Below are 13,427 nucleotides of genomic sequence, written 5' to 3' on the forward strand. Positions count from 1 at the left end.
TACAAAATAGTAAAAACTATTTAATAGTATCCTTACTGACCAATCGTAATCCTTAGGATTCAAGCCCTGCAAAGTGGGGTGAAACCTCAGTAACCATTAGATAGTTATTTTAAAACTATTTTGTACCTTTAATGACCACCACCATACCATCTTCCTATAATCTACTTAATACGCTCAACTATCTTCTTCCAATAACAGTTTATGGTTATTTAAATATTATTCAGTTTTTTTTTTTATCATCAGTTTAAAAATACAATAATTCTAGAGTAAGCAAGTAAGAGTAATTTGTTGAACATATTCAAGTATGTGGAGAACACGTGTTCCCCAAAAAATAAAAACATTTATAACTACTTTTCTTCTTTTTATAACAAATTATTTGTTTGTTAGGTATAAGGTACTGTATTTATGCAAAATACTTTTGAATTTAAACTTTGCATTAAAGCAGTTCACAATTGATGTTTAACTTATCATCTAATTCCTTTTCTTCTTTCTCTTAACCTCTCAGGTATTCCATATTCAATAATTCTTCAAAAATTTGTTGATTTGGAAAGGATTTATGTTAATCATGTATCCATAAAATTTTAATTTTATTTTTTGCATTGAAGGTTCCAGATTCTCCATATAATTTTTAGTAGTAAAGATCTCAATGTATTTTATTTATATATTTTTTCACTTTTTTAAGAATGATTGCAAAATAGTGAAATCATGTTATCAAAAACAAAAATGATTTTGGAGACAGAAATGCTTTAATTGATCATCAGGAATGCAATGAGTGGGAATTGCTCATGGGAAAACCCTTGTGAAGAGAAAATAGGATACAACCTCTGCCTAGTTAATATCCCATCTCTACTTGATAAGGGCATAATATATATGAAGTAATATTTAGAAGGTTTAGAAAGGATAAATTACCTTCACCTTTGATCTACAAAAAAACTTGTAGTGATATCAACAAGATTATAAATATTTTAACAGTTCATTTCAGGAAATTATTTGTTAAAATCAGTCAGGTAGAATCACAATAAAGAAAAACAAATAAGCCAATTGCTTTACTGTAACGTTATGTTATTATAAACATAACTATTATATGTTGTTCAGAAAGTATATGACTACCTAGTTAAAATTTCTTAAATTGTAATTTCTCCTTACTGTTCTTTCATTAATTATTGTTTGGAATTATTGTAACTTCTAATCTATGATCGGTACCATTAACATAGATTTTCACAGGCTCAAGAGGAACCTGACCGACGTGGCCAGGGCCGTATCCGAGTGGAGACTTCTTTCCAATATTTTCTTTATGTGTATTGATATTCTTTAATATAGAACATCAATACGCATAAAGTACCCAAAACTTACTGTGTAATAGATTCAATAAAGTGATAACATGCAATGCCAAAATCTAATAAACTAATATATAAATTTGTTTATATAATTCTTTCCAACTGTTTTTCAGTTTGTAAATCTAGCTCAATGTTCCAGCTCTCTGCAATCTTGTTTTAAAATTAGGCACAGAAAACTTTTCCCTTCATATTACAATTAGTTCCTAATAATTTTGAATCCATATTACTTCTTCGTAAACTAAGTGTCAGTTAGTAATATAATAAATCACAAATATATTTTTCAGTATTGCTTTAACAACAATCTACACCTCGGCTTACTATTCAAATAATTTTAACTGATCATAATTTTGTGGTTTACACATCACCTTTTAAACCAATCGACCTTAAATTTGAATGGTGCAAACCTTTGAAAAAACATACAATTCTTCCATTGCTATTAAAATACAGAATGATTTATTTCACTCGATTGATAAAATAAACTAAAGAAAATAATAAACAAGTCAAATAATAACACAAAAAATAAAACTCAGTAAAAACTACTTAATGATATTTAATAAATTAAAAAAATTAAATACATTTACAGAACAATAACATGAAATTATAAATAAAATTTGCAAATAAATAATAAAACTAAAAACAATAACTATGATTAAGGACAGATAATAACTCAAGTTTATCTCCCCATTTTTTTCCTTAGGCCCTGTGCAATGGGAAACTTAAAATTATAGCCTGAAATATTGGTCAAGGAAGTCTTAAGTACGACAGTCGATTATATTTTGTCCTTAAGAGATAAATAAACAAAATATGACTAAAAACACAATTTAGAACATAATACATGATGACAACCTCAATTAAAAATAACACATTAAAAGAAGGAATAATTTATTTAATACTAAGTATTATTAAATATATCCGGCAGCCTAATTTGGTATATGGAAATAACAAGCAATGATTTATGTACTTTTTTTTCATTTCTTCTTTTTTATCTATAAAATATTGTACAAACATTAAGTTTACATTTGTTTCAGTAATAAATATCAGTACTGCACCATATTGTCAAGTCAAGTCAATAAGAGGAACATATACATTAAAGAATAACCTTAACCATAAGTGGGTATTCATCAAAAAATACTTACATAGACTTAAAACAGACACACTAATAACATGATAAAATAATGCTATATATAAATATAACAATTTTTAAAGTAACTCACTTTATACTAAGATACAAAAAAAAATATACTTTTCGTTGAAAATTATTTACATTTTACACTTAAAGAATTACATTTTACAAACAATCCGCTATAATACACAATTCTAAGTACAGCTTGTTATGTTGGAATAATTGTTTTGGCTTAATGAATAAATGGAAGACTTTGTGCATCAGTAAGGCTAATGGCCAAAACATAAAGGAATCCAAAATACATGTTTAGCTTGGCAGTTTGTTTTGGAACTCTATTGATTGATTCTGAAATACGTGACTGTTTTTCCAGGCGAAAAGCAGATGGCAAAGTAATTAAAGGTAAGAGGAACCAAAAGGAATACCTCACAGCAAACACCACAAAAGCAATATAGGGTGTAAACAATAAAAATGCATACAATATATGAGAAGCAGTAGCTCCAATAATAATGGCTAACGTCACGATTCCTGCTTTACTATCATTCTCTAAATCTCTCATTTTATTACTATGAAAAATGGCTTCAGTATTGAGAGCCAAAGGAATGGCATAATAGATAGTTGCCCATGCCATATATCCTGTTTGGGACATGAAGGCAAAGAGGACTGATATAGGTCCAAAGATAATCAAAATAATAACATCTCCTAAGGCAATATATTTCAGACCGATACCTCCAGTGTAAAGAAAAGAGCTTGACAGACCACCAAAATAAACAAAGGCTAAATGCTCCATTCTAGCTGGAGATGTCATAACCAACGCGATGAAACCCGCACAGCCTAAAGTGTACAGCATCACACCCAAAGAAACAACTTCGTCTTTCGACAGCAAATGGTCTACTAGAGTTCTATCATCACTTTTGCGGTCATCTATTCCTTTCACATAGTCATAATAAGTGTTTACGATGTTACCAGCACAGTGAACACATACAACTGTTAATAGAGTTAACAGGAGAATAATCCAGCTGAACTCCACAGAAGGTGGTGTAAATTTGTAGGCGATGGCACATCCCAGCAATGATGGCATAAGGGAAGCGCTCAGAGACCATGGCCTTAGTGCTAGTAGATAAGATGACAGCTTCATAAAAGGTGTTGGCCTAGTCCCTTCCTTCTCAACATATTTATAATCTCCGTTAATCATGTTTTCATTAGAGCAACTGGAACAAATTAAATCAAAGATTTATTCATAGAAAATAATTTTGACAGCTTATTAACTAACAAGTAACACAGATTACCAAAATAATAAAATTTGCAATTGAAATGTACTGATAATATTAGCTAACCTGAGGCTATGTTAGAGAATGAGGCATTATTTCGAATTACATTTTCAATGATTCTTTGCGTTATAAATAACACACACTTTAACGGAAATGATGAAATATTTCATAACCATTTTCAAACAGAGTGAGATGAGGGTCGAATAAATGGACAGTTACCTTCGGCAACATAACCTACAAGACTAGAAAGCTACAGGCTTCGATTCCAGGCCAGTTGTTCACTGCCTCCTCACATGATAAATTATTTTAAAAAATGAAAAAGAAAGAAAAACAAAAATGTTTCTCTCCCAACTTTCTCTCAACATCAAAGACAAACTTTACCTGCTTCAATAAAATTTCAGTAAAATTAAGTAGTTTTTTTTTCTTAATTAGAGAGAAATCAACTTTACACACATTATTTTATAAATCTAATAATAAAATATTTACACATGTACTCGGAATGTATATTTAGCTCAATAAAGTTTATTAAATCTATTGAAGTTAATTAATTTTATAAAACAGATAAAAACTAAGTTAATTACTAGTTTTATAGATTATCATTAGTTAAGTGATTCTCCACTTGAGATTGGGTTCGTAATTTTCACAATTCCAAAACTGTTAAATGTCAAAAGGAGAGACTGAAGTATTCTTCTTACGATTTCTTAAAAAAATACATATATGTACATTAAAATAAAATTATGAAAGTTCTAGTGTTTCTATTTTGTAATATAATTAAACCAAAAAGGTGCAATTAATAAAAATTTGACTTTTTTTTTAACCATCAATTAATATATTGTCAACTCTACAGTAATTTTAACCATATATATAAAATATGATTTTGTATCATGCCTCGTTAGCATATATTTGTTTATAAAAATCTGCATGATTATTGTTCAAAGGACTGGTTTTCCTTTTGTTCAGTGGTGTACTCTTGTGAAGGGGGAAAGGTTCAGCGGGATATTTCTCCTTAATATACAATTCTGAATTTAAAGACTTTTTTTTCCTGTGATCTCAGAATGATTCTATTGGAATCGAAATTTCAGGTAGTTAATAGGACGACCTAGAACATTGGTCAATCGAAAAATAATAAGTCCTAAACAGTTCGCTAACGCCGATCTGCCATAATCCATGGATGTCCTCGAATCTGAGGGAGTGTTGAGTGAGGAAAGATTACTGCCAAATTGATCCAGAATGACCAAGTTGTCTACCTACAGGTAGGCAGCCGCAGTGACAATGGTTCATAGCAATGTTATAGTACAAGAGCCGGGAAGAAAAAAAGGCAGTTATCTCACCCCAATTTTTGATTACTTTAATGAAAACTAGGTATAATTACTAGTCAAAATGATGAGTCTGCCAAGTATATGTAGGGGGAATAAAAAATGGCGGCTGTTTCAAAACCATAAAAAATGTTAATTTTTCATTCGGAGCTCTATATCTTAAAAACTAACAACAACACTAGAAGATCTAAGAGAAAATTATTTAAAGAAGATTAAATTTGCTGAAATATTAGTCCTAAAAGTGCTATTTACGTCCAATAGTTCTCGAGATATAGCTTTTAAAAAGTAAAATTTCTTAAAAATCTACTGAAAGATTAGTTGTTAGTTAATTTATTTTGAGAAATCTATATCTCAGGAACTATGTGACGTACAGATGTCTATTAGCACTCAAATTAAAGCTAGTTAAATTGACTACAAAATAGTTAATTATGTTTATCTTTGTAGGAGTAGTAGTTTTTATGATATTTGACAAAATAAACTCACAAAATGTTGGATTTTTGAAAAAATATATTTATAGATTCATAAGACCTACATATGTCTGCCAGCATTCAAAATAAAGGAAATTTAACTTACTATAAATTATTTTGTGACATTTATCTTCCTAGGGGTAGTAGTTTTTATGATATTCACGTATGAATATCAATTTGGCAAATGAAAATTTATCCGAACAACTATAAATCAATTTATTTTAGCAAATAGCATGTAAACTATTACTCCTACGAAGATAAACATCATAAACTACTTTATAGCTCATTAAACTAGCTTTAATTTGAGTGCTAATAGACATCTGTACGTCACATAGTTCCTGTTAACTACTGATCTTTCAGTACGTCTCATATAACATTTTTCTGAAACGTTGCTTTTTAAAAAGTTATATCTCGAAAAATATTTTACGTAATAACTCTATTAGGGCTCATATTTTAGCAAATTTACTATTCTTTAAAAGACGTTCTCTTAGGTTTTCGTGTTTTGTTCCTACTTTTTAAGATGTCCAGCTCCGAATGAAAATTTTTTTTTATCGCTTTGAAACAGCCGCCATTTTTTATTCCCCCTACCTATACTTGGCAGATTCATCAATTTTGGCTAATAATTATACCTAGTTTTCATTAAAGTAATCAAAAATTGGGTTGAAATAACTGCCTTTTTTCTCCTCTTGGGCTCTTGAACTGTTATGACGAGTAAACTCTTCCAGCTAATTTGCGCTCTCTCATAAATATTCACGCACTTTACTATCTGCCTGTTCTTGGCAAACAACAAGGGCATGAACAAAATAGCAATAAAATAAATCATTACAACACAAATGTGCGAGCATATAAACTACACTGACAAAACACTGTTCAGGTTTATCATCATTGACATACTTTATTTTAACAACCAGGATTTGGTTGTAAACAGCCATAAATTAGTTATCTTGAGATAGTTATTTTAAAATTTTCTTCTGTTTAACTGAAATAGGTGATCCCCAAGTGACCTTTTTTCCAGATTAGTGTGTTAAATTTCAACGTCTAACAAAGATTATAAGTCTTAAACAAAATCTTGTCTTACTCATACAAAAAGATGTCCGGGATGAAACTTCGGCTGGTATCATATTTTCTCAAGATGAGGTAAAATCTGCCAGTTAGAAGAAATATCATACACTATGATTACGGCTCTAATTAAATTTAAACCATGTTGTGTGTCAGCCCAAGAATGCTAGGTTGGTACAACTGAAACATCACCCTGACCTAGGACAATATCAAAGAACGAGGTCATTGACCTATTTCAAGAACTCTAATGTTATTCAGATATAACTCAGGCTATTATCTCATCGTCTTGCCTATACAACAATAAAAATAAAGTTAGGTATCCGTGCATTTCACTTTACAGCCAGAGCCGTCTTTAACCAAGTGCACTATGGTGGTTGTATGTCGTTGACTGTTGTAGTCAGGAATATATGGAGTTAAAGAGCGGTTGACCCACGGAATTTTCATACTTCGATCAGTTAATGCAACTTCATACCTTGGAAGTTCAATACACGAACATTAGTAGGTTAACTTTAGAAAATATTTATTAAGTAGATTCAAATTCACATTTTAATAGGGGCTATTTACAAAAAAAGTAATAATAATAAAACGGAGTATTATCTGAATTGTATTATAATTTAATTATGTTTGTGTTGCTATTATTTGAAATGAAATGAAAAAAATAACTTTATTCTGGAACATATGTCCCCTAAGAATAAATACATGGTTCATATAGTGAGATTTTTATCTGGCAAGTGTTTACAAATTTTCAGATAATAGAATGAAATTACATTGGTATATAGGCTTTACTACTGTTTATAATGTTAATCAATACATGCCTATTTATTTGATTACAAAGATGTGGAGGTTTGGTTATTCAATAAATGGAGGAATAGGTGTTGTTTAAAGGAAAGAATGGATGAGGACTGGGGAGTGGAGATGGGAAGAGAATTCCAGAGGGAAGTTGCACGTATGATGAAGGTTTTACTAAAGGAGGAGGGTTCTATGGGAGGGCTTATATAAATCTTTTTTTTTTCCGATCCCTCTAAAACAGAAAGAAAAAGTGAATTAATAAGTGCATTACTGTGAAAAAGAAAAGTAATTCGTGTTGGGTCTTAACTTTTACTACCTTTGGTATTTTAAGGTTACCTGTTATGTTTATTTGTTATTTATGAGTTATCCATTCTAAAAAAGGTGCAATTTTAAATACGGAGGTGAGGGATATAAATCATTCGGACGGGATCTGGTGTTTAATGAGTGGATGGATGAACGAAAAGTGAGGATAACTAGGATATAAGTAGGTTTTTTGATTTTAAGAACTTGGAATAGAAAAACGCCAAGGAGGTATTGCCTTCGGGGGGGGGGGGGCTGGATAGAGCCACTTCAACTCAGAATACCAGCGGGAGACTTGAGAGCGCCTAGGGAACCCAAAGATAAATATTACAAAGCAATTCATGAGTCTCTTCAGTCTCAACTCTAGTCCTGCAGATAGTCCTCCATACACCAAGGATCCGTAGTAGAGAGGAAACTAGGAGCTGACGGATATTCTTAGTAATGGAATTACGGAATTTTAGGAATTGTTTGAGTACAGTTATGGATTTGCGTGTGATTTGGGAAATGTGGTTAGTCCAGATGAGGTGTTGATCAAAGGTGACACCAAGGTTTTTAATTGTAGGATAGAAGTAAATCGGTTGGTTGTTAAGGAATAGTAGAGGGCAGCAAGGGAGGGTATGAAGGAGGCGCTTGGAACCGATAAGAATGGCCTTCTTTTTTTTTTTAGCATTCAGCTTCAAATCATTGTTAGACGCCCATGCGTTAATGCTATCAATATCTTCTTGTATCTTTTGGATGGCCTCAAGCATCTCAGAGGGATGGAAGGGCAGATAGAATTGGAGATCGTCTGCGTATAGGTTTTTGCTGCATTTCGTTTCCCGTGTTATTTACTGAAACGAAGTTGATAGATAAACGTCATGCTATAGCAGGGATGGGCAGCTTTTCAGTGTATCGCGATCGACTTACTTAGGCGTAGTCCAAGGGGCGAGAAGGGTTGTGAAATGCATATTATGTTTCAGTATAATGTGCATTCCAGTGAGGTATGGGTAGATAAGAAAAATATATGTTCAAAACTATTTTTATTTTTTAAATCACTTATTAACTTTTCGAGATATTGGTTCATGAAGAAAATAGATTTCAAGACCCAACTTTTGATAGCAGTATTTCGTACATGCGGTACCTGAAAAAATTGATTTTTCGACACTTGTTGAAGATAGATTTTTACTCACTTAAATAGCAAATTTTTTTTATTAACTTCAATGTCTAAGTTGTTGTACTATTTGTTCGTAAATATGAAAAAGTTGTTATAAAAATGCACAGTAAGGCTGATAATTTGATTTCAATATTTCACTTTCGTGTTTTATTTTTGTTTTTGGTCAGGAAATTTTTTCATGAAAGATTAATTTGACTTACTTTTTGCTAATCTATCAATACCTCAGTGAGTACACCTCGTACTGAAATTTAAATATATGGCTTATCTACGTACTTACGTATCCACGTCGAAACAACAATAATTATTTAAAGGGCCCCACGTTCAGGAAAATTAAAAGAACATGGATAGTTATTAACAACGTTTATTAATTCAAAGTAGCTGCAAATAAAGACAGGTTTAGAATTTATTTTGTTGCCTTAACATTAATGGTGGGACTGAGTTAGTATGTCTCTAGACCAAGGAATCATAATTAGGTGTATATCCTGACAAAGATAATAATGAGTCCACAGGTTGCGTCCGGTGACAAGTGTAACACATTAGTCAAAATACATTATCCTGTGCGAGGAAAGTCAGGTTGTCAGAACTTTATGAATTTATGACCTTTACCAATTTCCAGAATACATTAAAATATTGCTAGAAAGTTTTTTCTTCTATAATCGCTTCGAAGTTCATGGTACATGGAATTCCATCCCAAACATTGCTAGCGAACGACGATCGGCCAAAATTGTCCTAGCGATCGCCACCCCTAGGGTTAAAGTTAGTTTTTTTTAGGAGTCTTTTTTTCAAATAAATGATGGAGGTAAATCAATAAACAGAATAATTCGTACATTTACACCGACTACGCACATATTAACAAAATTAAACGCGGATGAAATCGATTACTAGAGATGCGGTTTTTATGTGATGAAGTCAAAATACGTACATAAATATACAATAAAAATATAGAAATACTTAATTCATAGTAATCAATAAAAAAAAAAAATCAAATTTGGATAAATTAAACTTAAAAGCTTTAAAAAATAAAACATAAAATCATTTAATTGTATTGATTATTTTAATTCAGTATTATCATCAATAAATTTACAAGTGAGGTGGATCTTTAAGTTTTCAAAAATATATCATTTCGTCGCAAAATCGATTGATATCGACCAAGAGAGAGTTCATTTCACGTACACATACGTGGCAGGTTCAAGGTTACTTGAAACCAATAAAATCATTCAGAGATCAGAGCTCATAAACTTTTATAGCATCACATGTTTATTTTAGGTTTTATTTTAAAAGAAAATAATTCAGAACTATCTCTGTGGTAATTGTATTTCTGACTTTTTTTTTCATATACAAAACAATTTGTTTGGATTAAAATACCAGTGAAAGGGGGAAATATGCATTTAAAAACAAATAAAAAATATGAAAAATAAAATTAGTTTAAAATATCACGAACGCTCAGGAAGTCATAAACATGCACAAAGAAGTTGTAAAAAAAATATATATCACATCTCAAGTAATAAATCTACACACTCTATCTAAATAAATAAATAAAGCAATGTAAAGCAAAATTATTAATACTAATCTATTTCCACTGGTATAAAAATAGATTAGTACGTATTTTAAGAATAATTTAATAATAATAGTAACAATAAAGACCTAGCGAACCCGAAGGTTCGATGCCGATATAATCTCTACATACATCTTTCCAGTGATGTCCCACCAAACCCAAATCTATTAAATCATTCTTAACCACAAACCTCCCATCTACGTTTCAGTCTACCCCTCGGACGTTTACTCATCCGGTTCAGTGGTAATGATATATATATCTATATTCAATATAATATATAATGATAGTCATATTTTGGTATCATGAATTGCAAACCAATTCATGCTACCAAACTTTCCTTAAAGGATATGCACGGAGGAATACAAATGTCTTCATTGTACAGTACTAGTTATTTATATTGGGCTGAAGAGGAAAACCGAACCAAATTAACAGGAATTCTCCATTATTCACTCATCGCTGCTTACGATTCGTACTGAGAATAATCGAGTTGGAATTCATAAGTTACTTTAAAAATTTTTTTTTTTTTTTTTAAATAATTTATTTATTGATATTTACAACTGTATACACATATATACAACAAGTAAATTTGCTGTAGGTGCCATAGTGACATGATAAAAACATGTAGAGAATCTACCCACTGATAGAACTCCAATAACATTTCTAGAGAAGAAGATCTCGAGGCCATCTTCTTTTCAGACGCCTAGGAGGATTATTAGGTAATGAAGGAGAAGCCAGGTTAGAAACAATTGGATTTGGGTGGTTGAGAAGTTTATTATGGAAGGAACGGTATCTGGTTCTGGCCAAATCGGCAACATATGGAATATTGAGGTCCTGATGGATGACTTGATTTGTGACAAAGTAAGGAGTATTAAGGATTTTACGAGGGATTTTGGACTGTAAGGATTGGATTCTGGAGGAATTTGGTGGTTTAGTGGAGCCCCAAAGCTCAACTCCGGATGTCCTGATAGGCCTTATAATAGTCATGTAGATCAGTCTTTTATAATGGATTGGCAATTTAGACCGTTTGTCTAGTAAATGTTGCAATAGTCGGAATCTAAGAGCAGTTTCTTGTCTTTTTAGTCTTACTTTGAAAATTAAAAATACATTTCATTAATGCTTACGAAGTAGACAAAAATCGTATCAAGAGGGGGAATAAATTGGGATATGAAAATTGTTTGTTAAGAATAATTTATATGCAAATAAGACTTTAATTAAATTAAGGTCAAATTAATCCTGTACTGCTACAACTTATGAAGGGTTAGGGGTGCAGTACTTTGTAAGGAAGTATTGTTACTAGACCAACAGTTGTGCAAGGAGGTGATTTGGTCAGAATCACGCTCGACCAAAAGATTTTTACTCAACTGAGGACACCAACTTTATGAGGCTGATTGGGCTCTTAAACCCACAGGGATAACTCACGGCTACAATGAAACAGAAAATAATCATCTGCCATAGTCGGATTCGAACAAGGATCCTTGGGGTTTTTAACACATTTCCTTAGCAATGAACTGACTCACTCCCACTAATCTAAAATTAAGGTTCAATAAATTCTTGACTATAGCAATCCTTGACTATAGCTTGCTGTTTGATTCTAAAGGTAACAGAACTCTGAGATAATATCAATAAAAAACTGTTATATTCTAGAAAAAATCTAGAATACCTAACGGTCAATAAATCTCGTGATAAATATTCTATTAACTATAGGGACCCTATGGTCAGTCGGAAATGCAGTAAAACCAAAGATGAACGTTGAAATTGAACATGTAGGTATAATACTCATGGATAACTGATTAAATTTTGGAATCTGATAATTCAAAAAAGTGCTTCGTTCATATCCCAGGTTCCACTATATTCTAGCAGGCTAATCCCAAAATAATGGCCAAACAAACTTCTTGTTTATATCGAATCGAAAGATACATTGTAGAAGATATTTACTGTTCTGTATCTCATATATAAACATTCTGGTAGAGTAGAGGCATTCGTGAAGGAATGACTGCCATTGCGTATGACCGTGTAGAGCAGCGTTTCCCAAACCTTTTTTGCCGCAACACTCTTCTGGAGTAAAAAAAGGCACCCTTCTTGGGCTAAAAAAAATTCGCGGTACCCTTGTCGAGCTTAATAAAAATAAAAATGTCGGTACAATAATCCTTAGTCCTGTTGAATATGTAGAAAAATAAGAAAAAAAGTAAATGCTGGAATTCACTGTATATATTCTATTTTTGTTTCATTTATTTGTTTGTAGTATTTACGGTAACCTTGTCATGTGCTTGGGGTCCCCAAGGGTGCCTTTGCACCCTGGTGTAGAGGTCTCTTAAGGATGGGTATAGCATCAGGAACCATGGTTCGCGCCTGGACCCCAAATATTTTCGATCGGGTTCTGGATTGCTGTTCAAGATAACTATTATCATCTTTTACAACCTTAAGCTTTCCAATTCCTCTTCGCTGCTTATTCTTAATTTTTAAAAAGTCCCCACCATTCCGAAATATTCAGTACATAACCGTTCCGGTACCTACCACGAAGAGAGAAAAAACATAATTTTACTATGTCTTAATCCTCCTCATTGTGCATATAATTTTTTTTTTCAATTTGAGTACATTTTGTTTAATTTGAAAATAAAGTAACAAAAGGATAAAAATATTTTGTTTAATTATTACAATTTATAAAAAATTTTCTGATAACTTTCCATTTGTCAGGCTTCAGCTTTTCACCTAGCCCGGTTCAGGAAGATACCAGATGTACCATCTCTTCCTCATATTGTGCAGGAAAAAAAAAAAATTTACATTTCATAATTGACGCACGATACTTATGATACACTACGTTCATAACGCAAGAAGGAAATACGCCCCTTAGCGGAAATACGACGGATCCTATTCTTTTTGAGAAGGGGTTTCCTTACTTATGCTCTTCTCTTTCGAATCTAATCGTGGCCCATTCTACTCTCTAATTTTTTTGTAATTATAACTTGTTATATTCAATTCTTTGAATTTATTTCCTTGTAGATTTTATAAATATTTGTTAAGTTATGTTTTTAAATTATATGTCTTTAAATTTAAAAACAA

The 13,427-nt window shown here is 31.7% G+C and overlaps 1 protein-coding gene across 5 annotated transcripts in view; it reads right to left on the reverse strand.

Moving 5' to 3' along the window:
- Positions 1-1,871: 1,871 nt before the first annotated feature.
- The window catches only part of heix (UbiA prenyltransferase domain-containing heix), a 40,222-nt gene continuing 28,666 nt past the window's right edge, over positions 1,872-13,427 (reverse strand). For 3 of the 5 annotated variants that reach the window (XM_014430406.2, XM_014430408.3, XM_014430409.3), the window contains one exon: positions 1,872-3,668. In XM_014430406.2, the coding sequence (XP_014285892.1) occupies positions 2,693-3,668 (976 nt within the window). In that variant the 3' untranslated portion in view covers positions 1,872-2,692. Of the gene's footprint in view, positions 3,669-3,794; positions 4,012-13,427 lie in introns of those variants that run through there. The other 2 variants (XM_014430407.2, XM_067047967.1) reach the window with 2 other exon arrangements.

Source organism: Halyomorpha halys, unplaced genomic scaffold (assembly GCF_000696795.3).
Source record: "Halyomorpha halys isolate HHAL.00 unplaced genomic scaffold, Hhal_1.1 Scaffold886.1, whole genome shotgun sequence".
Taxonomy (NCBI): domain Eukaryota; kingdom Metazoa; phylum Arthropoda; class Insecta; order Hemiptera; family Pentatomidae; genus Halyomorpha; species Halyomorpha halys.